This window comes from Caretta caretta, chromosome 2 (assembly GCF_965140235.1).
Source record: "Caretta caretta isolate rCarCar2 chromosome 2, rCarCar1.hap1, whole genome shotgun sequence".
NCBI classification, from domain to species: Eukaryota; Metazoa; Chordata; order Testudines; family Cheloniidae; genus Caretta; species Caretta caretta.
In genome coordinates this window covers 82,169,970-82,195,873 of record NC_134207.1, presented here as the reverse complement: position 1 = coordinate 82,195,873, position 25,904 = coordinate 82,169,970, and the positions used below count along the sequence as shown (strand labels likewise).

At 43.8% G+C, this 25,904-nt stretch overlaps 1 protein-coding gene across 8 annotated transcripts in view; it reads right to left on the bottom strand.

Annotated features, from left to right (window-relative positions):
* SLC35D4 (solute carrier family 35 member D4) overlaps positions 1-25,904 on the bottom strand; it is a 140,387-nt gene that overhangs the window by 70,690 nt on the left and 43,793 nt on the right. For 3 of the 8 annotated variants that reach the window (XM_048840462.2, XM_048840464.2, XM_048840461.1), the window contains exons 11-12: positions 22,044-22,078; positions 20,236-20,305 (exon numbers count right to left, since the gene is read on the bottom strand). In XM_048840462.2, the coding sequence (XP_048696419.1) occupies positions 20,236-20,305; positions 22,044-22,078 (105 nt within the window). Of the gene's footprint in view, positions 1-8,673; positions 9,980-10,125; positions 10,397-13,547; positions 14,161-14,758; positions 14,853-20,235; positions 20,306-22,043; positions 22,079-25,904 lie in introns of those variants that run through there. The other 5 variants (XM_048840457.2, XM_048840458.1, XM_048840459.2 and 2 more) reach the window with 4 other exon arrangements.

Here is a 25,904-nt window from a genome sequence, read left to right as displayed (position 1 = left end):
CCTGATTGTAGCCCAAGGGTGGGACTTTATATAAGAGGGTGAGACCAGGGATAAGAAAATTCTAATAGGGAGACATGGAGTGGACCTAATAAAACACCTCTGCTGAGAGAGATACCCTGGGACTGATATCCTGCTACAACGATAAAGAGACAGCAGGGAAAGGGCCTGTTAGGGACACAGGGTCACACTGGGCAGGAAACTCCCTGAATCAGCCAGAGGTAAAGGCCTGGCTGGAGCTACCTGAAGTATAGGTAACCAGACAGTAAGTGTGAAAAATTGGGACTCTTTTTTTTGGGGCGGGGGGGGAATATAGTTGCCTTTATAAAACAAAGCCCACAATATTGGGACATTTGGTCACCCTACTGCAGTAAGAGGCAGGAGCAAAACTCTTCAGAGGAACTTAGGAGCCCTGCTGGAGCATAATGGATTGGTTGAGCCTGGAGAAGAAGGACTAGAAGATCCTAGTTTTGAGTTAAACAGTTATTTTATGTTAAACCAGACTCTGATCAGAGGGAGCAGTACACCAACATCACTTGTGCTGGTTTGCCCTCCTGAGGAAGGGGGGAAACTGAGACAGTGTCAGGGTCTTACACTAAAGGAGATACAACCTTGTTACATGCCTCCAAATTTCTGCAAAGGCTAATATCCGTTTCATACTTGAAATGTAATTTTTCTGCATCCTTTTCCCTCTCACCTCCCCTAATGGCATTATGGAAAGACTGTGACTCTAACCATTTAGATCTAAGAAACCCAGTCTTCCATAACAACAGACACTGGACAGGGGAAGAATGGGAGCCTTGCAGACGCCTGGATTCTACCTTGCAGCTTTAGTCATAGTTTTAAAGAGTCCTCTTCTTTACCCTCTGCTTTTCCTTTAAATGAATAGGGAGCCAACAGTGGTGTGTCCTACAGAAAGAGCTGTAAAGACTTAGTGAAGGGTTTAAGAATGGGGGTGAACTGGCAGAGATGGTGTGACACAGTGGGAATTTTCTGTAATATTTTTGATGCCTATGTGTGCCTTGGTTTCCCACTGCAGTTTGCATTGCTAAAAGTGTTCAGTCTGCTCTTTGGGGCAGTGCAGGACATAAGGTAAGGGTGTTACCTTGCTGTCTGGGCCGCAGTGAATAGGGCCATTAAGGGACCTACTGAAAGTGATCAGTATCAATGCAGAATCCCAAAGACAATGGAAAAGCCCCAATGCCTAACCACTTACACCAGGAAACAATAACCAAGAGGAAGAAGGTTTCCTGCCATCATCTCTCTGCAGGAAAGCTGAGCAGAGACCCCAGCTTGAGAGCAAGGAACTGAGATGTGACAGGCAGGGAATAAAGTATGGGCTCTGGAAAAAGCTGGCTGCTCTCTCCTGGGATGGACAAAAGAGAGAGAAAAAGAGCATTTAAGATGGAATCCACTACAGGTTGGCTGGTAATTTGCTCTGGCTTGACCAGTACGGACTATGCTTTTTCCTCTATTCCTCTACACTAGCCTAACAACTTCCGATGCAATGCTGTGTCCCAGGTGACTAAAAAGCCCTACTGTTTTGAAAACACTGCTTGGGTGTCACGACTGCACGATGTGCATTAGTCCCTGAAGAGTGTACAGTTGGACTGACTGGACAGAACTTGCAATGGGAAGCAGGAGTGCTGGAGCCCAGCTGCTCAATCTAGGAGACAGTGAGGCTGTGTGGCCAAAGGAGAAAGTAAGCTGGTACAGTCCAGTACGCTGTGCTGGACAGGACCGATTTCCCCAGCCTGGCGATTTAAAGGGCCCGGGGCTCTCTGCAGCAGTCACAGCCCCGGGCCCTTTAAATCACTGCTGCAGCCCTGGGGTAGTGGGGCAGGGCTCGGGCAGTGATTTCAAGGGCCAGGGGCTCTGGCCGCTGCGGAGAGCCCTGGGCCCTTTAAATCGCCACCCAAGCCCGGCTGCCGGAGCCCTGGGGTAGCGGCAGCAGGGCTCGAGCGCTGATTTAAAGGGCCCGGAGCTCCGCTGCAGTAGTGGCAGCCAGAGCGCTGGGCCCTTTAAATCGCCCCTGAGCTCCCAGCCGCCTCTGCAGCTGGTAGCTCCAGAGGTGATTTAAAGGCCCCGTGGCTCCCAGCCGCAGCGGAGCCCCGGGGCCTTTAAATCTTGATTTAAAGGCCCCGGGTATTTAAAGGCCCCACCTCTCCCGGTTGAAGCCATGCCCCCTGCTCAGGACTCTAGCATACCGGTAAGTCCTTTAAGTTACTTTCACCCCCGTGCATGGCCCACCCTGAAGGAAGACCTTTTGGGGGTCTGCCGTGCTTCAGGAGTTTCTCCAAGAGACTGTTTAAAAGCTGGGCATAGCAGAGATCCTGTGGATCCATGATTGATGTTAAGGAGGAGTGAGTTCTACGCCCTAGGGCCTGGTGTGGCAAACATGCCATCACCTGCAAATAGGTAGATGTCCTCAAATTAAAGAGGAAGATTAAGAAGAAGAAAAAATAACTCCGCTCATTCCTCTTGTTGTACACATCTGTCCTATGTACACAAACGTTCTTATTACTACCTCCCTTCACCACTCCTGCCTCCAACTGCTTGTTGCACCCACTTGCCAGGCCTGGAGAAGACCAATGGTGTGTTTAATGAGGTATCCTCTCTCCCATAGAGACTGCATCAGCCTCTCATACTATACCTAGTTATGTTGAAATTATAAGCTTTTTTGGACAGGACCTGTCTTCCAGTCTGTGTTTGTACAATACCTTCTACACGGGGACACTGATCTTGATTGGGGCATCAAGGTGCTACCACAGCACATACAATAATAATGCTGAGAAGACGTGTCTTTAATTAGGCATGATTCTTGGAGCAGATCTTGTATAATTCATCCTAATAGCATTCATGCATGACACACACTTTTGCCACTGTAGGTGGAATCCCTAAAAGGTGAGGGCATTAGAACTCAAATATCCCTCAGGCTGAAGTCAAAGAATGGGATCACAAACACAGCTATGGGTCTAGTGGAGGGCTATTGCCATAGCTCTGCCATGTCCAGGGCAAAGCTATAGAACAATACAATTCCCGGTAGGGTTGCCAGGTGCCTGGTTTTCAACACCAAAAATCCAGTTACCGCAGGTTGGGGGTGGAGGAGGTGCTGGGTCATCAAACCCCTACCAGCCCCTGTTCAGTCGGGGCTGCATCCTACCTACATCTCGTGGGCAGACAGGCAGGCAGACTCCGTGTCAGACTGCAGCTCCACGTCAGACAGCAGCTCCCAAGCAGAGGGAGCCCAGGCGGGAGTGGGGGAGGGAGATGGAGTGGATCCAGGAAGGGGAAGGGGGCAAGCAGCGGGCAATGGGGGGAGGGGAGGAGACTGGAGGGGAGGAGAGGAGCGAGCAGTGGCCGGGTTTGGGAGAGGCAAAGAAGGGGGGGACCTGGAAGGAAGATGTGGAGTAGGGGCAGGGCAGGAGGGCCTGTTTGTCAACAATTAGAAAGTTGGCAATCTTAATTCCTGGTAGCTACAAGTACTGCAGCCTCACTGTTTAAACAAAGTTTTATTGAAACTGTGGAGCTTACAGCTGTTGAAACTGTCATCTGATGTATGAGTACTGTACTAAACACAGCACCATCTGGGAGAAGGCTGTGTGACATAGTAAGCAAGATAGGCTATTCAGAATTGGGAGAAAATCCTTCATAGCCTTCCTAGAAATGATTTAAAAATACAGGGCCAAATTCTCTGCCGGCACAGCTCCAGTGAAGTTGAAGATGTAATGATACCACAGTCAATAGAGTTATTCTAGCAAAGACTGTGGCCTAAGCTTTGTTCAGTTCTGGAACCTACACAGACCATGGATCACATTAATTTGTCTGCTGAGGAGAAAATTGTGGAGAATTGCAAGTGCAAAATTTCACCAAAATATCCATTTTCATAAAATTCCATGAAGTATAATCTTTGGCTGAGTTCTAATTCCTTTTGAGAGTCCTCCATCTCTGTACATAATCCTAGTCACCTGTCTAGCTAAAATTTAATTTTCCCAGAATGGAAACACACACCTTATTTACCAGGGACTTTGTTTCAATTTATTGCTATGACTCTCATACTCAGGTCAATGACAACAGATATCTGTACACACAAAACTTTGAGCGGGCATGTATAATATTCAAAATGCTCTGTGCTTTCAACCTCCACTACACCCTTTGCCACACCCTAACATTTTAAGCAGAGACTCAAAGAGCTTAGCTTGCTTAGCCCAAACAAAAGAAGGCTATGGGGAGATATGATTGCTCTCTATAAATACATCAGAGGCCGGGATAAATACCAGCAAGGGAGAGGAGTTATTTAAGTTAAGTGACAATGTGGACACAAGAACAAATAGATATAAACTGGCCATCAACAAGTTTAGGCTCGAAATTAGAGAGATTTCTAACCACCAGAGGAGTGAAGTTCTGAAACAGACTTCTAAGGAGAGCAGTGAGGGCAAAAAAACCTAAATGGCTTCAAGACTGAGCTTGATACATTTATGGAGGGTAATGTTATGATGTGTGTACCATGGAACGTAGCTGATCTGCGACTGCTAGCAGCAAATACCTCCAACAGCCAGTGATGGGACTCCAGATGGGGAGGGCTCTGAGTTACCACAGAGAATTCTTTCCCCGGTGCCTGGCTGCTGGGTCTTGCCCACATGATCAGAGTCTAACTGATCACCCTTTTTAGAGTCAGGAAGTAATTTTCCCCCAGGACAGACTAGCAGAGACCCTGGGGGTTTTTCATCTTCTTCTGCAGCATGGGTCACTTGCAGGTGTAAATGGTGGATTCTCTGTAGCTGGAAGTCTTTACATCATAATTTGAGGACGTCAGTTACTCAGACAGAGGATACGGGTCTATTTCAGGAATGGGTGGGCAAGGTTCTGTGGCCTGCAATGTGCATGAGGTCAGACTATATAATCATGATGGTCCATTCTGACCTTAAAGACTATGAGTTAAATGGGTATGGGCACAGGGTTTTTATGAAGTGATATAGGTTCAGAGATCATGAAAAATATGTATGCCAATCATAATCCTGTTCTTACAAAATATAGTTGGTAGTTAATTCTCTGAGATTCAGGCATGAATGCAAAAGAAATCTGACACAAACCATTTGCACCAAGATTTGAATGAAAGCTTCCATTTGTATTTTTTTTTATCAAGCTCAAAGACTTAAAATAATTTTAATCTGTGGTCTCTCATGGGACTAGTCATATGCTTAAATTTAAGCACATGCTTAAGTGTTTTGCTGGATCAGCGTCAGAGTGCGCAGCATCTTGCAGGATAAGGGCCCCTGGAAGAGGCATGCCCTCAACAAATCCCAGCCCCTCCTCTCATTACTGATGCTTTACACGCTAGTTGATATCATGAATTTGATTGGCTTGGCATTCAGAAATATTGCCGGCCTCTACCAAGCCACCTGTGTTAAAGAAATATTTTAACTGTGAAAAGCTAGAGACAACGAGCAACAGGGGTGCACTGTTTTGTTTCTGATTTCACAGTATACATAAACACCTTAACTGGCTGATGTCAGTGTTTCACAACTATTGAATTATCATACTTCTGCAACACAGAACACTCTGCGAGGGAGGTCAATAGTATTGGCAACAGCACAAGAAAGTTAAGGATGCATAATCTGGTTTTTAAAAAATCCACTAACCAAAATAGCAAATTTCCATCAACCTCTCTACCCTCTCCTGCAAAACACACATTTGGGAATATTTAAATGTGTGTTAAAAGTCCATTTCCTACTATATTTCCCATCTCATGGCTCCTTTGGGAGAACCTAATTCATGAACAAACAATTCCCAGACCAGATAACTAATTTCTTTGCTGACCTCTTTCCATAAAACCCGACAATAAGAGAACTCCAGTCTCTGTATTGCCACTTTCTGGTGGTGTTTATGCTGCTTTACTGCTGATGTAATGGAAAGAAATTAACATGCTATCATCATCATTATTTATTATGATGATGATGATGCTCAAGACTGCAAGGAAAAGTGGGGGTTCTTGAAAGTTTAAATTTTCCATGAAAAAACAAAGTGCCATATAATCATTGGGTGCATACAGAAGGTTAAAAAAAATATTCTGTCAGGAACCATCAATAATTTGGTATTTTTTTCAACACTTCCAAAAATGTTAATACAACTCAACTCATTCTGAATAGTGTCTCTCATACACACCATCCCAGGTATATTACAGAGTTGGGACTGAACCATCCTTGGATTTTTCATGCATGTGAGGATAGAGACAAGCATGGACAAAGCATCTTGTTCCAGCCCCCACCACATTCCCCCAGCAAGGACTGGGAACAACAGCCCTACAATCAAGGAAGTGTAAGGATTGTTCCCTCCTAGCACCCTCAAGGGAGCAATTCATTGTAAACAGAATGGGTAGGAGACAGGGACCTACCCCACTCCCCATTATGTCAGCCCACAGGGCCAGCCAGACATTGGAAAGTGAGCAGGCTGCATAAGTCCCCTGTACATTGGGGATTTCAGGGATAGTTTGTACGCCTGGAACTCAAGCCATTCATCTATGCTGACTCTCCAGGGGCCATGTGGCTCCACACGGACCCCAAGAGGGGCAAAGTACTATAATCTGGTTCTTAAATAATAGAGGGAAAAGAAAATTAAGAAATGCAAGCAGTGGTAGGGGGGAGGGGTGGGACTTTTTCAGAGGAGATTTGGGAAATAGCTGGATAGGTGACGAGCCAGAAAGATACAGGAGACTTGTTCCAGGTGGCAAGAGCTGCAACAAGCAGTCTCCTACCAACACTGGTGAGGTGTGTCTGAAGAAACAGGGACTTAGAGAGAGAGACCAGGGGCCTGATCCCAAGAGAAGCTGATCACCTGAAATACCCACTGAAGTCAATGAGAGATGTGGTCCCTCTCAGGCCTAGGCTTGAAGTCAGTGAGGTAGTCTGGAGAAATTCCAGCCTGAAATGAACGGGGGGCCAATGGAAGAGGAGTGTGATGTGGTATGTTTTGCTCATTGAATTCCTTTCAAATGTATGTTATAACTCAGATACCTTTGAAATCTTCAACGTTAGCATATTATTTAGTACTTAGTCCTCCATCCTTCTGGCACAGATATTAGCAGTGGAAACTATTTCCAAGCCAGTACTTGTCTTCTCCTTGCCACTTACACTCATGATTCATTGTTCAGCTTTAGCTCTCCATATATAACTAACTCAGGGAGACTAAATAAAAAAAGGGTGAGTGGGGAGCTATTATGCATAGGAACCAATAAGCTCAGTTTCCTCTGCAATTCAAAACCGTATCAGCTTCTGACAGATTCTCTTTAAACTGTGTCACCCTCTGCTGCCCTTGAATATATGAAAGGAGACATGGTGTGCATATGGGAAAGGGCAGTAGTGGGGTGGAAGGTACCTAATGGTGTCATATTTCAAGCTAGCATCTATGCTCCCTGGAGGTTATCTTGCATTTAATAAAGTGTGCAGTGAGCATTTCAAATGGATATGGTTATGGCTAAATGAACAGTGACCATTAAAGAGCATCTCTTCTGCCCAACCCTCAGGATTTATGTCTGCTCATACTGGAAAAGTAAATTACAGTACTGAGCACAGGTTAAAACTTGCATCTTGCTTGTATGACAATGCTGCACCAAGTAGCGGTGTATAACTATATTCTCCTACATGCTTCCGTAGTTAGCTATATATCAACACCACACCTAAAAGCCATATAGCCACGTGTATATTTTATATGGATGCTTACTGTGTAATTAATAACTTTTACACATCCTTACAAAATATGAAGCCCTTTAACATACGTATTAACATTTTCCATTCTTGAGAGATTTCAAATCCCCAAAGATTTCAGTTATTCTTATAAAAGGGACTCCCTGTTATAACTGTATTTTAAATGCCCAAGGGCCATACTCCATTTAGCTTAATGGTCATGTTATACACTGAGGGGTTGTTATGGAGACTGTTCTGAAGTATTCCTAGAAATTTCAGTGTATAATTAGTGGTGGATGCTACAACACGACTGTCAAGTTATCTCCATGGAAACAATCAGAAAACCTATACTGTTTTGGTTGCAAGAAGTGGTCTGCATCAACACTGCTTTTTATAGACCTTTAAGATTCTATTAAGGGCTCACCGATTGCCTTGTTTGTTAGTTAAATTCAGCTTAGATATACAGGGTAAAATTCTCTCTTTGATGCACATGTCTAGCTCCCACTGATTTCAACAGAAGTTACCTATGTGCCATCACAGATGGAATATATTCCATACAAAGTAAATGGATGACATTACCTCTATGATTAGTAAGACTGAGGATGATATATATGTTAGAGATGGAAGAAGTTAACTTTCAAAAATCTTCCTATTTTCCCTGTAATCCCTTCTTCTACTTGGCTCTTCTCTGCACACCTGAAGCCTTGAGAGCATGGAAACTCACTCTCTAACTGAAAGGTAGACGCGGCTCACATCTGTGCCACTCAAGGCACCTGGCAGAAGAGGCTGATGAAGAGTTATACAAAATTCTTTCTCTCCCCCACATTCTGGGCACATCACTACACAGTTCTTCCAGATCAGGGAGTGAGGTTGGGAGCAAGATTCTTATACTTTGCACTATACCGTGGCTAAAGGTAATATATAGTACAGATAAAACTCCAGTCAGAGTTTATTCAGTTCTTGTATAAGCAATTTTATAAGTTCCAAACCAAGGAAAAAAGGTGACTGTCAGCAAGAGCTGCTCTTACGTAAGGTTGAGTATACCTGTACACCAAGAGGAAAGTATACTTTAATCTGTAACACTGACTGGTCAAGTGCAGTATAACACAACATTATTTTGTATAAGCTTTTACACAAGTGATCACACAGGGCCAGTTTGTGAACCCTTTAGGCCCACTGGTGGGAAATTTGTTACACCAGTGGTTCTACTGACTTCACTAGGACTGACCCATGTGCATCCATTACCTTTGAAAGGACTTCTTCTGTGAGTAACTACATATCAGCAGGAATAAGGGGTTCACAACCTGACCCATAATATTTTACAGTGTTAATTCAGCTATAGAGCTAAACAACAACTAATAGCACAGCAACAGGAAAATTAAGAGGCACAGGAGCGAGAGAAAGACATTTTAGGGGAGGTTCAAAGACAGTGAAACGTTCATAAGGCAGAGTGATTCAGAAATCTGTCTTGCTTTCCTTGGTACTAGAGCTGCTGTTCCAGATGGCTGGAACACCAGCAGAGAATGCCTTTGGCCATTAGATTGTGTGAAGAAATGGAGAGGCAGCAAGCAGAGCTAGATTTTGGGCTTCATGAAGCTCATGGCCATGGGCCCCCCAGGTCTGGGAGAATCTTGGCTTTCTTTTAAAAAAAAAACAAAGCACAGTAATAGCTCCTTCCTGTTTGTTAGGGTGACCATATTTCCCAAAGGGCCCGAGCCCTCCCCTGCCCCACCCCCTGGAGGATAGCTCAGTGGTTTGAGCATTGGCCTGCTAAACCCAGGGTTGTGAGTTCAATCCTTGAGGGGGGCTATAGGGGGCTATTTAGGGATCTGGGGCAAAAATTGCGGGATTGGTCCTGCTTTGAGCAGGGGGTTGGACTAGACGACCTCCTGAGGTCCCTTCCAACCCTGATATACTATGAAAGCTGGCCCAAGCCACTTGCCTGAGCCCTGCCTGTCCCCCACCTGAGCTCTGCCACCCCGCCCTGTGCAAGGCTGGCATCTCCACTCACCCCCTCGCACATTCCTCCTTACTGCACCCCACCTGTCTGACAAAAGTGGGCATTTGTCCCATTTACTCTTGTCAACTGATCAAGTCAGCAAGACAATTGCACAAATGCCCAATTTTGCCAAAAAAATCAGGACGCCCAGGACAGGGCTTAAAAAAAGGGACCGTCCCAGCCAAAACGGGACATATGGTCATCCTACTGTTTGTAGATAGCCTTCAAATGTAAACAGATATCATCCATTTTCTGGAGCTGAAAAGAACATGGATCTGTGCTTCACTTCCTCAGCGCGAGTCTGTAAGGGCATAAAACACACACGTACAAAGCAAAGTTATTCATTTTGGGGTGCATCCTAAAGAACCAGCTCACTAACCCTCTCCAAACGCTTTAGGCCGGCTCTGTGCACAGTGCTATGATCACACCAGGCTGGAGTCAGTTATATTTGAGGTGAGAAAAGCAAGATATTGTTCCAGAAGCCCCACAAAAGTACTAAAGCCATGTCTGGCAGCCAGTATGAGCCATAAGAGGGATTGGGGAAGGGCGTAGAAAGAGACAAGGCCCATGAGGTAACCTGGGGCAAATATATCCAGTAATAATGAATAAGGAGCTAGTGCAGCTGTCCGATGACAGGGGTGATAGGATTGTGCTTCTTTTGTGTGTGAAATAGCTAACAGCAGCAGTCTGCATACACTGCAGCCTGTAGAGTTGGGATCTGGGGAGACAGAGAAGGCAATTACAATCTTCAAATGAGATTACAGTAACTCTTCGCAGTCAGAGTACAAGAAGCCAGTAGAAGAGCCAATGCAGTTTGACTTCAATTAGATTATATTCATTTTTTTATCCTTGGGAGGAAGGAGAAAGAAAAGGAAGCATCCAAAATCTATTCCCCATCCTCCTCTTCGCAATAGACTAATTCAGTTGGGACCTTCTGGGTAGAGGCCAAACATACAACAGTTGACCAAAATATTAATCAGATAGCTGTATATAATCTGACATGCTTACATTCCCATAAACTCAGAGCATTGATCAAATATAGCACTGAGAAGCAATGACATTATTCCTCCTAACTCAACAATTTCAACTGCGGCTGTCGCCTAATTCCTAGAGACCCCAACATGTTTAATCTCTCAATACAGATTAACAGCCCTAATCTAAATAAACCTCACTGACAGCACTATTAGAGCTCATTAGAGATCTCACCAGATGTTTCAGTTTGTGTATACGAGTGACTCTGGTTTTTCATTCCAATATATGACCCATGATACGAACATATTTTGTGAATTAAAACATGCAGTCTCAACATATCTTCAAATTCTTGTTCTTCTGGGGGTAAATCAATCCAAAACAGAGACAAAGGATTCCATCTTTGTACATCTTAAAGGTAGCTTTTGTTTTTATGGACGCTTCTCAATGTTTCTCACGTGTCTATACAGCTATGACTAATACACACAGTATTTGCTTTTACACTGAATGTGCAGGGTGCATTTATCAGTATGAATACCACAGAGTGTACATGCAGACTGATCCTGAGGTACTCAGCAATGCGTCAACACCAGAACTGTCAACAGTTGTTACAGTGTGGTTGTAGCCAAGTTGGTCCCAGGATAGTAGAGAGACAAGGTGAGTGAAGTAATGTCTTTTATTAGACTGACTTCTGGGCCAGACCTGAAGAAGAGCTCTGCTCAAAAGCTTTTCTCTTTCACCAACAGAAGTTGATCCAATAAAAGATATGACCTCGCCCACCTTCTCTCTTGAACAGTTGTTCCAGACCGAAGAACCTGAAAAACCTCCTGTGGTGACTAAGTTGCTGCAGACAGTCAAAGTATATTAAAAATCAAGTTATGCCCCTAGTCCAGTTTTGAACTGAATGAAAATAAATAGACAAGGAGACCAGATACGTAGATTGCATAAAGAACATCTCACTGTATCTGTAAAGCAGGACTCTTTAGGGATCATGGATGGTATATTGGTACATCAATGCTTAAGAAGAAATGTATCACCAGTCACATAGGTACAAAGCATCCAAATGGAAAACAGATTCTTGATTCTCTGAACCTCTTTCGGGGCCTGGACTGCTATCAGAGGACTACAGCACTCTCCTTTCTTGGCTAATTCTCAAGACAAACACATTCTGGCCTGAACTGCTGCTTCTTTCCAACTGCTGGTGAAAACTCCAGTCAGTCTGAGAGTTTAAGGGGATGACTTGGGGCACAACTCAGTCCAAGAAAAATGCTCGTGTGGGAATATAATGCTGCTGCTGCTGCTGCTGAGATCCAGTGGAGGGGGAAGGGAAAACTTACAACCATGGCCACATCTCCCTCATTTTGTGTGTCTAGTTTTAAATAGTTTCTATTATTTCCTATTTACATTAACTTTCTTTCCTTTTCTCTGTCATTTTTAAAAGAATATTAAAAGTGTGGCTAAAATACATTTTACAATGTTAGGTAAGGCTAATCTGAATCTGCTGCTATGGTATCTTGTGCTGTGATCCACTCAATCCTCACGTGCTGGCCAAGGTTGGACGACCTCCAAAGGACACCTAGCTGCCACGGGAAGTGGTGCTGGTGATTCGGTAGGTCTCTCTCTTCCAAATGAGTCGATAGTTAAACCAATGTCCTGCACAGTGTTGGATGGCAATACGATGCCATAGGAGCCATCCTTCAGATGAAACATCAAACCAGAGTCCTGAGCTCTTGTGGTCATGACATATCCCATGACAATTTTATAAGACTTGGTGTATTAACTCCACTGGTCTGGCTAAATTCCAGTTCAAGTAATTATATTCTGACTATCCACCCCTCGCCCCTCACAGAACTATTGGTATAAAATAGTCTTTTCTTCTTCTTCCTCTCCCAAAACTGTTGGGTAATATTTCTATATTTTGTTAAGCAGCTGCTGAGTTGCACCCTAGAGGTGGCTGCACTTCAGCAGTGGTCTGTATGTATTGCTTACATACCTCAGAAGGGTACTGTGAGGCTTAATACCATGCTGGTAATGTGCTTTGAGACTCTTGGATGAAAGGCACTACAGAAATGCAATGTACCAGTTGTATCATTATTAATTGGAGCTGGACATACCACACGTACCTGCGTCCTCTTTATATTCAGGATCAGGCATATAAATGACTATTGAGCAACAGTATAGACATTGCAATAAAGGTTACAAAAAGGTAAGAAAACTCATTTTCTCCTTTAAATAGTTATTTTGTTTGGGATAAAAAAAACTTTAATGCAAACAAACTTAACCTTTATGGGCTGATTTCAAGAAAACAAACGTTGACTAAATGACCATGAAAGTTTAGGGCTATATCTTTAGCTAGCGTAAGTTGGTGAAACTCCTTTGACAACAATAGCATGACCATATTTTGTGAAGGCTACATCTAGAGCTGGCTCTGAACAAAGCCCCCAAATCTAAACATCCCTGAACTTTGGGAAAGCTTTGATCCCAATACAGATTTTGAGGCTCTGACCCATTTCAGCTGCGGAAGGCTCACGTCTGCTTTACAATAACATCTCCCACTACTTCTCATCCTCCTATCTTTTGATACTTCAAAAACACTACACGTAGAACCTGTTCTCCTTATGCACAATATTAACTAACAGGGTTCGCTATTCCCATGTAGCATGCACCTCTGCCAAGTACATAATATTTCAACAGCAAGCTTTAAATCAATTGACTTGCTACCAAAGAACAACAAGAAGGTTAAGGCACTAAAACCTCCACAGCCAGACTCTTCCTAGAGCTCCTAGGAGAAATTCAAGCCAACAAGAAATGCCATGGGACTAGCAGAGTTTTACTGAGACAGACTTCAGAAATACTTAATACAAAAACAGTGACACTCCTTTCCCACAGCCACCAGAACAAAGACTGAGGAGTCATTTTATTGCAATTTGTAAACAAATGTATTATACAAATCCATTAAAAAAAGCAGTTCCATTCATTTTAGTGGGAAAAACTTGAGGACAAACTGCTCAGGGGAGTTGAGGCTTCAGAGTATCACACATGGTAATGATTAAACTGGGTAATTTACATATAGGAAATGGGAGTCAGACCAGCTCTTCTGACTTTATATACTGTGGATAGTTTAACAGTTAAGCCATTAGCTACTCAATGCAAGAATCACCCATTTCAGGTTTTTGGTTTTTTTTAATTAACTTTATTGCAACAGTCACCCAGGGAAGGGTCATTTTGTAATCTTTTCCTGTACATTTCATGTGGTATAAATAAACTTGCAATTAATCAGACATTGTTCTTCAGCGCAGCAGATAATGGAGTTTTGTTCATTTTCACAGGGATGTCATAGTGTAGCTCCCTCTCTTGGCAAAAAGCATTGCGCTACTAGGACATTATGTGGACACTTCCCCCTTCTCTGGATGGGGGGTAATATGGAGGTTACTGGAACCTTGTTGTGCCCCTGTGGATCCTTACTGCTGTTGCATAAAAAGTAAGACTGGTTCATCTGGGTCTAGAATAGCTCTGAGCAAGAAAACACATCCCCCTCAGAAGGGGACAGATAGCATCAATCAGCACAAAGAAAACAGGATAGTTGGTTTATTTAAAACCCCTTGTTCACCCACCACTCTTTCAGTTCATTGTCAAAATAGCCCTTGATACCGTTGCCATCAGATGACAATGGGCCAAATTCTGCCCCCATAGAAGCCAAAGGGAGTTGTGACAGTGGCTTCTATGGGTCCAGGTTTTGGCTTTGTGGTTCTGAAAACCAGTGCTTCCGGAAAGGAAGAGACAACACGGGAAACAATTGCTGGCAGACACCAATGTCGTTCTCAGCAGCAGTATCTCACTTTCCACAAGTGGTATTTCTTGTATCTAATTGCAGTGCTTGGAGCCAGTAGGTCAGATTCTCAGTTGGTATGGCCCATTATTTTGGGGGTAGTCACAGGTGACTGATACGGGCTGCCTCAACTCTGCTATGTGCGGGATGAAATAGACAGATGCACCTTGTGTCTAATTAGAATGGCTGGGGGAAGAACAGGGATATGGAGATTCAACTAACTCACAGTTTACCCACAGGAAATAGAGATCCTCCAAGTTCAGCTGATGGTCTCTCTCTTACCTTTGCAAGGAAACTCCAGGCTGCATATTGCCAAGAGGATGTGATGCTTTTTAGCTTCACTGTGTGCAACATCAGAAAGAATCCCAACAGTCCACTGTAAAGGGTTGAAAAAGCTTCCATTATTAAAGAGAATTCTCTCAGCTTCTATTAGCCAGAACCTTACAGGTTTCTTGGTATCTCTTTTCCTATTACAAAACTAAACAAACAGGTAGTGTTGATCAAGAACTGGAGTAGGTGATTTGGTAGACAAAGAACTTATTTTATGTCCAAAAGACCCTGGTTTTTTTTCCAGTCAGGGGCTGCAGTATAAGTAAGAACATTTTATGAGCTCATACTTGGTCTTTAATGGGTGCCAAAATGCACTAGCATAATCCATGCTCTACAGGTGACTGGAAACGTGAAGTCAAATTCTGATGTTCCAATGGCTCTAATTCAAATCATTCAAGATTTCAGTGGGAGCCAGACATATATATTTGGCCCATATTCTCACTCAGTCCAACTTCTGTGATTGCTTGAGCTGAAACAACCACTGGAGAATTTCAGTTTCTAATATTGCCATGTTGCTTAATCTTCCTAAAGACATAAAATTCAAATTAAAATGTCAAATGTATCTTCAATTATGGTAGATAAAAATAAATTAATAAATCTGTAGTGTTGTGGAATAAGACATCCTGATGCTCTTAACTTACAGAAGAGGTGAATTCATAGAATCATAGAATTTAAGGTCAGAAGGGACCATTATGATTGTCTAGTCTGACCTCCTGCACAATGCAAGCCACAGAATCTCACCCACCCACTTCTGTAACAAACCCCTGACCTATGTCTGAGCTACTGAAGTCCTCAAATCATGGTTTAAAGACTTCAAGGTGCAGAGAATCCTCCAGCAAGTGACCCGTGCCCCATGCTACAGAGGAAGGCGAAAAAAACCCAGGGCCTCTGCCAATCTGCCCTGGAGGAAAATTCCTTCCCAACCCCGAATATGGCAATCAGCTAAACCCAAAGCATGTGGGCAAGACTCATGAGCCAGACACCCAGGAAACAATTCTCTGTAGTAACTCAGATCCCACCCTATCTAGCGTACCATCACAGGCCATTGGGCATATTTACCGTTAACAGACAAAGATCAATTAATTGCCAAAATTAGGCTATCCCATCATATCATCCCCTCCATAAACTTATCAAGCTTAGTCTAGTCTTGAAGCCAGATATGTCTTTTGCCTCCACTGCTCCCCTTGGAAGGCTATTCCAGAACGTCACTCCTCTGATGGTTCGAAACTTTCATCTAATTTCAAGTCTAAACTTCCTGATGGCCAGTTTATATCCATTTGTTCTTGTGTCCACACTGATACTGAGCCTAAACAATTCCTCTCCCTCTCCGGTATTTATCCCTCTGATATATTTATCGAGAGCAATCATATCTCCCCTCAGTCTTCTTTTGGTTAGGCTCAACAAGCCGAACTCTTTGAGTCTCCTTTCATAAGACAGATTTTCCATTCTTCAGATCATCCTAGTAGCCCTTCTCTGTACCTGTTCCAGTTTGAATTCATCCTTCTTAAACATGGGAGTCCAGAACTGCACACAGTATTCCAGATGAGGTCTCACCAGTGCTTTGTATGGTGGTACTAACATCTCCTTATCTCTACTGGAAATACCTCGCCTGATACATCCCAAGACTGCATTAGCATTTTTCACAGCCATATCACATTGGCGGCTCATAGTCATCCTGTGATCAACCAATACTCAGAAGTCCTTCTCCTCCTCTGTTACTTCCAAGTTATGCATCCCCAGTTTATAACAAAAATTCTTGTAATTAATCCCTAAATGCATGACCTTGCACTTTTCACTATTAAATTTCATCCTATTACCATTACTCCAGTTTACAAGGTCATCCAGATCTTCCTGTATGATATCCTGATCCTTCTCTGTATTGGAAATACCTCCCAGCTTTGTGTCACCCACAAACTTTATTAGCGCATTCCTACTTTTTGTGCCAAGGTCAGTAATAAAAAGATTAAATAAGATTGGTCCCAAAACCAATCCCTGAGGAACTCCACTAGTAACCTCCTTCCAGCCTGACAGTTCACCTTTCAGTATGACCCTTTAACCAGTTCCTTATCCACCTTTCAATTTTCATATTGATCCCCATCTTTTCCAATTTAGCTAATAATTCCTTATGTGGAACCGTACCAAATGCCTTACTGAAATCGAGGTAAATTAGATCCACTGTGTTTCCTTTGTCTAAAAAATCTGTTACCTTCTCAAAGAAGGAGATCAGGTTGGTTTGGCACAATCTACCTTTTGTAGAATTCACAGAGCCATTTAGGGTTAACTAATGACAGGGAAGTGAAGGGATTCAAAGAACTGCTTCAAAAAGATTTATGCAACAAATTGTGGCCTGGCTAGTGCAATGGACCAGGGGCATAAAGGGTTGCAAGACATCATCACTAGCAGCATGGGAGAGTGTGATGGGGTATTAACCCTCACACTAGCCTTAAAGGGGCTAATGAGGCTGAGAAGGGGCCAATTAACCAGATAGGCCACAGCTGAGGGGAATTAGGTGGCCTATGTAATTCCCTGAATGATGATGGAGCCCAGCTAAGAAGGGACAGGCAGGGCTCATATAAAGCCAGCAAGCTAGCAGCAGAAAGGGCTGTAGTCAGGGAGCCTGAAACTACCCTCTGGACCTTAGAGAGAAAGGAAGGGAATAAACCTAGGTGAGATGATATAGGGAAAAAGGGAATAAGGTTTAAACAGTGCAGACTTTGGCTTCTGATTAGAGGGTCCCTGAATTGGAACTCAGAGTAGAGGATGGGCCTAGGTTCCCCTACCAACCATGGGGGAAGGGGCACCGTCTGGGTAGTGAATGAGAAGACTGCCAGAGACAGTTTGTATGATACCTCCGGGGGGGACAAGCCACAAAGGGAGAGCACCCTGAATCGCAGAGAGAGAGAGAGAGAGAGAGAGACAGCGGGGTATGCAACAAGTGGCAGAATGGGGTGCCCGACCTGGAACAAGCTAATCCCTGAGCAACCAAGAGGAGGTGCCCTCATGGTGAATGACAGAGAGCAAATGTGCTCATGCACATATGTTGGAGAGTGTACAGCTGCACTGGCATGGGTGTACACTGTATCAGTTATAGACCCAGCACAGTTCGCTCCGTCCCTGGAGCAGCAGGAAGGAAGATTGTGACTCCCCAAGTCATGATCCCCCTGCTGGGCTGCTCCAGGGACAGCTCAACAAAGTGCTGCCCCTTGTGGATCCCAGCACTCGAAGCCTGTCCACACTAGTGCTTTATACTTAGGTTGTGTCTACACTGCGCACCTGACAACAGTGCAGCTGTGCCGCTACAGCCGCACCATTGTAAAGTACACAGTGTAGCTGCTCTTTGTCGCCAGGGGAGAGCTGTCCCAGCGACAAAATAAGGGCATGTCTACACTTGCCATTTAAAGTGGAAAAAGTCCCTTTTTTGCACAGAAACCATGGGAGCGTCTACACTTACCAAGGACTTTTTGCAGTGAAACTCAGAAATTTCACCTCAAAAACGAAAGCACCTTCACGAGAGGCATACAGCTCTTACCAGTGATGCTTTTGCAGTGATGTGCAAGTGAAAACAGGTTCTTCCTGTTTACACAGCTTTTAGCCTCCAGGGGATATCCCACAGTGCCTAGGTGACCACTCTAGCCTGCATTTCTGCTGCCAGGTAAACAGACATCCATCCCTCCCCAGGAACTTTGAAACTCCCCTTCCTGTTTTCTTGCCAAGTGCTCACTTATCTGGACAGGTAACAATGTCTGCTCCATGGAGCAAACTATCCCCTGCTTGGAGCAATGCTGAGCTCCTGGAGCCGGTCAGTGTTTGGGGAGACGAGGCTGTGCAGGGACCCAGGATGCGCCACAATCACCCCTCCTCCCCCTCAACCTTCCCACAAGGCCCATCATCAAAATGGAGAGAGCTGCACTATGGAATAGCTGCCCTAGAGCGCTGCTCTCATTGGCAATGAAAGTGCTCCTAATGTAAACACTCTGTGATGCCTGAGGAAGTAAGTACACAACCCAGTGCTTTACTTTCACCGGTTCCCTATCACCAGTGAAACTTACAGCACAAAAACTCTGCAAGTGTAAACATACCCTCAAACCACCCCCAACAAGGGGCGGTAGCTTCATCGCTGGGAGAGCGTCTCCCGCTGACAAAGCGCTAGCCAAACCGGCACTTTTCGTTGTTAAAAATATTGTTGGGGGGGGGGGGGAAGAGAGGCGCTTCACACCCCTGAGCAACAAAAGTTTTAATGACAAAAGTACAGTGTAGACATAGCCTTACTTTTCAAAAAAATGAAAGTGAGAACCCAGAGAGCAATTGAGAGGTCTGCCCATATTCCCCAACTATTCCTCTGGTCTAGTTGCAATTCTCTAGAGTCTTTGAAACTGGGTCTTGTCTACTGGATGAGAAACCACATAACTATTGTGGAATAACTCCATGTGAACACTATATTCTGGGATAAAAGTGACTTGATTACAAAATAATTTCTTCTCTCACAATAAAGTCACTTTTAGTTCAGAACCAAGCATCCACACAGAGGAGTTAGTTCGGAAGAGATCATTCTCTCTACCCCCACCCCACCCCATGAAAATCAATTGTAGCATTAGGATCGTGATCATTTTTCGCATTATGTCAACCTTTTTAATAGGTAAATAAGATCAAATAAAGAAAATAAGAAAAGTCCCAAGAAACATCACAATTATTTTTTAACCACTTAGCATGAAAGTTGAAATTCAACCTAAAAATATTAATGGATCTAGTGGACAAAGAGCAGAACATTAAGAGAAGACTGCAAGTTTCAGCAGAGTAAGGAGGTCTAGAATAAATAATGTAATTCTCACAGGATAACATTACTAGGCTGCGAACTTTTGCTACTCAAAATTGTTACAGCCTTCACCTTTTACACGACTAACCCATTCTGCCAAGTAACAAGGTGTACAGGCAAATAAATCCATGCATACTAATATAGTGCTGAAGACTAATGCCTTGTAATCACCATAAACAGCAAGTTTTACAAGGCCTAATCCAATTTGGGAAGCGTTTGAGAGATGCTAAGATAACACATAGTCCTGCCATGAGTGCAGGGGACTGGACTAGAAGACCTCTCAAGGTCCCTTCCAGTCCTACAATGCTATGGGGTCTATCAAAGCTTTGCTATAGTATGTAAAACTATTTTAATGGTGGCTAGGAACACTCATGGCCAAACTGCACATACCTATGCCCCTTCCCCCTCTGATGAAACAACCCCTGGCAAATTTGAATCTCAGGCCCTCGGTGGCATTTCAGAGGAAGTCAATGCTCTGCAGCTTTACTGGCTTGTGCCAAGAGAGACTATTGTATCTAACTCAGGTTTTACAAGTGTTTAACTGAGAGTCAGGGTTGGATGTTGACAGAACCAATTATTCTAAAAGCATTCACACACCCCAGTATGGAGAGGTTACCTGGCACAGCAACTGCTGTGAAATCTGTAGAAGTACAGAAATGGAAAGTCCAAGGCACTGAAGAGATCACCTGAGGAACAAAGGAATATGCTCAGTGGAAAACTGGCAAAAATACCCATAGTTACAAACAAGTAGGGAACAGCAATTAAATAGTCATTACAGTATTAGTTTAACATTCCTTTACAGCTGCCTGACTCTTTAAATTACTAAGATTTCCACATTTATAGTGTTATTAATGATTCATTCCTGACTTTCTCAGTTCTAGCTGGTTCCTGCCTTTTGTTCAAAAAGGGGGAAGGGATTGTAGAAAATGTAAAAGTATTCTTGGCTAATACGTTTCTAATGGCACATAAATGATTGTGTTGACACTGCAGTTTCCAATGACCAGGCATGCACCACATTCGCTAGTTCTACTGGAGGGCCCCCAGGGGTGAATTTGTTTCCACTGAAGTCAGTTAATTCTTTTAGTTCCATGCTGTGCAACAGGAAACATTTACATGTATTGGCTGCTTCCCTCTCTGGAATTTGAACTCTGTCACAAACAGCAAGTCAGGAGGTTTAAAAACGTTCTTCCAAATATGAGCAGAGTAGGGCTGGTGAATATTTGCATTTCCAGGAAGTCTGACCCATAGAGCTCTCAGGAGTGCCTAGTGTCTGGAGTTCTCTTACCTCCAAGCTCTACAAATTCTTTAAGTGTTTCCCTTCAGTTTTTAAAATGTGTGCCTATTTCACTGGGAATTTCTCTTTCATAATTCCTGATGGGAGGACACAGCAGGCACAGTGGCATTATAAAGCACCAAAAGCTCCCACTCGCTGAAGAGCGGTACCTGTTCATTTCTTAAATGCTTTTTCCTTTGTCTTTCTGACTGGTTGAATCTTCTGTATAAAGAAATATGGACAGGTTCCACCATCACTGCTTTGACTAGTAAAACACAAATTTGCCAGAAACTGGAAATGGGTGACAGGGGATGGATCACTTGATGATTACTTGTTCTGTTCATTCCCTCTGGGGCATCTGGCATTGGTCACTGTCAGAAGACAGACTGGGCTAGGTGGACCTTTGGTCTGACCCAGTATGGCCATTCTTATGTTCCCTGTTCTAATATACCTCACCTCCCTGAATTATTACTTATTGTTGGCCCTTTGGCCACAGTGAAGGACTAAATCCCACCATGGGCTGTGATGGAGAGGAGAAGTGAATAGTGAAAAAAGAGATCCCCTTACTCTATGTGCAAGCAGCAGAGTGAGACCTCTATTTAGCATTGAGAAGAGCATGAGGAAGGAAACCCAGCATCCAGGCTGGCTGGTAGGCCTTGGTCTCAAGGGAGCAGTCTACCAGCTAATCCTTGGGACTAGCCCCCAGTCAGCTAAAATGCAGGCTATAGTCTGCAGTATCTGTTAGTCAGGGTCCCATGCTGCTCTTTTGAAAAGGACAGGTAAGGTCCTTATGACAGTCCATTAGATGCAATTAAATATCAGTGCATAGATATCACAGTGATAGGCTCCTTTCCCCTCGCCTCTCTGAACATTGTATCATGGCCTAGATGGTCCTGATCCTACTCCCAGTTAATTCAGTAGCAAACCTCCTAGTGGTGCCGTGTTCAGCCCTGTGGGAGGGCCTGACACAAGTTTACTATGGTTCTTTTGTCATGGCCTTTGTGCAAGAAATTCCATGTGGTTTTCTTGTTGACTCTTCAAGATTTTGCACCAGGATGTAGAGTCTGTTCTTAAACTGCATACATTAAAAAAAAAAAATCAAACCAGAACCCTAAAAAAATAAATGTTACCACATTCTCTATTCACTTTACCTGCTGGATGGGACACAGAGGCCAAAAGCACCACGCTAAAAAAAGAAAAGACATATACTTTACTACAAATTGAATACAAAAGTTATGAACAAAGGAGGGTACAAACAAACTGCCCACAAATGGACAGTGCACCTAACTGTTCATTAATGAGTGACGTTCTCCCCCTATGCAATGGGACAGCACAGGCCTCTGTATCACTTATGTCATCAAAATGGAGCTTAGGTGGGACTACAGTGCATAAGCCTTGAGCTGGCTCTCTGTACAAGAGTGAATTTTGACCTTGTGTGTGCAAACATGATTTGTGGGCATGACTGTGGTAACTGCATGCGCAAATTAAGCATCCAGTTCCACATGTGTGTTTGTGCAAGCACTGTGTTCCCATATTTGTGAGTGTCACACTTAGATGAAATGTCACTTAGATGAAGGGAACAAGTATTCATGTTACAGTTAAAACATGTATAAAGAAAGAGCATACTAGTGAAACTCCTGGCCTCAGCAGAACGAACAGCATTTAGTTTTCTTTTCTAAAGCTATTTACTGCTGAGCTCCAAACACACTCACAACACTGGAAGGGGAATTTTAAAGAATATTTATCAATGAACATTTTCATGCATATATAAATTATAAAATCAGTCAGGGCCGGTTCTAGGTTTTGTGGCCTTTCAGCTAAGATTTGTGAGGCCCCAGCCAGACTTCTAAGACTGGCATAACCAGAGCCAACACCACAAAACTAAAGGGTGAAGGGACTCCCAGTCAATACTAATGTCTCTCCTGAAAAGCACCCTGTTGTTCAGTTAATACCCCGTCTCCAAGGACAAAAGACTACAGAATTATTGGTCCTTCACCATGTGCAAACATTCTGTGGCTGTATGGCTTCAAAGAAGCTATGCTTCCAAAGCCAAGTTCTAGCTGCTTCCAAACTGGAACAATTCAGCTGTCCATGATGGTCGCTGGAGGAAAAGCAACAAAGATGGAGGGCAGCAGTTCAGCCAGAGGTCAGGCCATGCCTTTTCCTGACTGACCATTAGTAGGCGCTGCATTTATGAAAGTGAAAAGATATGCTGAAGGCATCACAATTTCCACCAATTAATTGCCACGGTCTCCTGCAGTCCCAGGGCAGATCTAGGATAGTTGCAAGGTACCAACCCAACCACTAAAGCCATGGAGACCTGCAAAATGAGAAGGAGTTGTGGCTGCCAAAGACAGGGCCTGCAAGCAGGGTCTTACTAGAGTTCAATGAAGCATGGAGCTTTTCTGCCCGGTGCAGGGCGTACGTTGATACTAAGGTCCCAAAGGGTGTGGAGGTGAGGGTCCTGGCTCTGAAACCAGTAGTGCAGCACACAAGGCAAAGGGGGAAATTACATGTAAAGGATATGGTCAAGTGGCTTAGGCTTAACATTTTCTTCAAAGTACTTAAAGTATATATAACCTGGCGGAAAATGTCCAGAGTCTAAATATCTGTATTTTTAACAAACCACTGTTTTGCCACAAAGACATTAAAAAGTCAACATTTCTAGACTGCTGGACACACAGTATGTAATTCTCTGCTGTTTCCTCCAAACTAGATACCCAGAAATAAACCCCAATTCCACAAATTTACCGACCTTATCAATTCTGCTGGTAAACATAGCAAAGGAAGTGACGGCCTGTTGCTTGTTACTCAATATGAAACGCAACAAGGGAATGGAAGTACAAATGAAGCTGCAGCAACAGTGGCAAGAGCTATGGCTGTGCTACAGTCCCCGTTTTTACTTTGTACATATTTTACTGACAAGATTGTGGAGAGTAGGAAATGTGTATATGTTTGCCTCGGTAAGAAACTTCATCTGCAAGCAAGGGGAACTGATAACCTTCGACATCCCAGGCTCAGGTCCAAAGAAAACAAAAATCTTACTGGGGAAAGTGGCAGCCTAAGCCAGTGGATTAAAACTGCAATAAGCTGCACTGCATTTATGTTCTCAACTGGGCATTGGTAGGCATCTTGTGGCACTGTCTGAAGGAAGCTGGGGCTTCCCAAAAAGACAATTTAGGACAGGGAGAAGAAGGAGTAGAGGCACTAGATCGCCACAATTTTCCCAAACCCACAACATTTTATTTTGGGCTGCACCTTGTACGCTTTTCTGTCTGATTATGGGGTGGTTTTGTCAGCAAGAAAAGCAATTTATGCCTGCAAAGCTGCCTTTTATCATTGCAAAAAAATCCAGTGCAGCTTTTTGTGCTCATAAATGAGAAAGCCTAGCAACTCTTCCTAAAGCCACTTATAACGTGGGTGAGCACTCTACAGGCTTTATACATTTTTCTGTCAACACACTTGAATCAAAACCTGAAAACACCCCTCCCCTTCTATGTCCTAGGTTTCTCTTGGTCAGAGACTGTCTGTTGTCTGGCACTTCAGTTTCACAGACAAACATCCAATAGATTAAGAACAACAAATTCAGCCTTTGCTCAGCCTGTGGAATTGCCATCATTTCAGGTTTTTAAGCACAAGTTAGACAAACATTTGTCAGGTCGGGGTGTATTTAACCCTTCCTCATCATGGAGGGTGGTGGACTAGATGGCCTCTTGAGGTCCCTTCCAGCCCCACATTTCTAGGATTCTGTGTAAGGAGTGGCACACAGCTACCTCTCCACAGGCGAAAGCTTGGCAAGGAATTGTGACTCATTGTTTCTAGGAGAAGCAATTAGTGCCACCACTTTGCCAGGCGCACATTACTTTGCCCTCACACTGCACACCCTGCCAGCTCTGCTAATCACAACATGGGATGGGGAGGAGGATGGAACCAAAACTGCACCCAGTCCTTGCCCATCTGCTGTGGGGGAGAGTACCCAGCATGCATTCCCACCTCTTTACCCACCCCAACCCACACTCCAGCCAAGATGCAGGGAGCACTAGCATCAGCATGTGCGTGAGCAGGACTACGGCTGGCATTGTTAGGATAAGCCACAACCTGCCACGCATTTTTCTTTCATCCTATGCAAGGACAGCAGATAGCCCTCCAGAGATAGTGCTTCACTATCTCACTACATGTCCTAGCACCTCAGTGCGAGCTCAGATTTGAAAAACTAGGGAGGTTCAAGAGTCTTTTCAAATCTGCAGCCTAAAATTATTTGCAGCTTGCCTGCTGAACAACAGCAACAGAGGCAGACTGTGGCATTTTTCAGATTAATTCTGTGACGCACTCTATATGATTTTATGAAAGTATGCTGATGAGTGTGAATATAATGTAACTAAAATATGCTTCGTGCAAAAGGTCTCTTGTAAAGTATCATTACAAAGCTTATAATCTACTGAGTGTGGTCATCCTATTTGTATAAATGTATCACTCGTGTATCTGAAGCTAGAAATATAAAATATAACTCTGAGGGCCTGCTGTAATTATGCAAAGTGTGGACCATTAATGGTGGTTTGGAATCTTGATGGCTCCCATCAACCAGGACAATTAACTGTGGATGGCTCTGTTTGCAGGCAGGTCTTCCTGTGAGTCAGACTGGGAGGAATGAAGGCTTGGGTCTTACAGTGACATGTGATCATGTCACCTGAACTGGAATCCATCTTTAACCTGGTGTTTTTCCGTTGAGAAGGAGGGGTGGGAACTCAGAGGGACAGAGGATTCCCGCCTTATGCAAAAGATATATAAGTGGGTGGAACAGAACAAAGGGGGCAGCCATCATGAGAAATCCCCTAGCTACCACCTGAGCTGGAACAAGGGCTGTACCAGGGAAAAGGATTGTGCCCAGACTAAGAAGGTGTCCAGTCTGTGAAAGAAACTTATTAAAGCATCTCTAAGGGTGAGATTTTCTGTATTCAGTTTTATTACTGTACCAGACTTAGACTTGTGTGTTTTATTTTATTTTGCTTGGT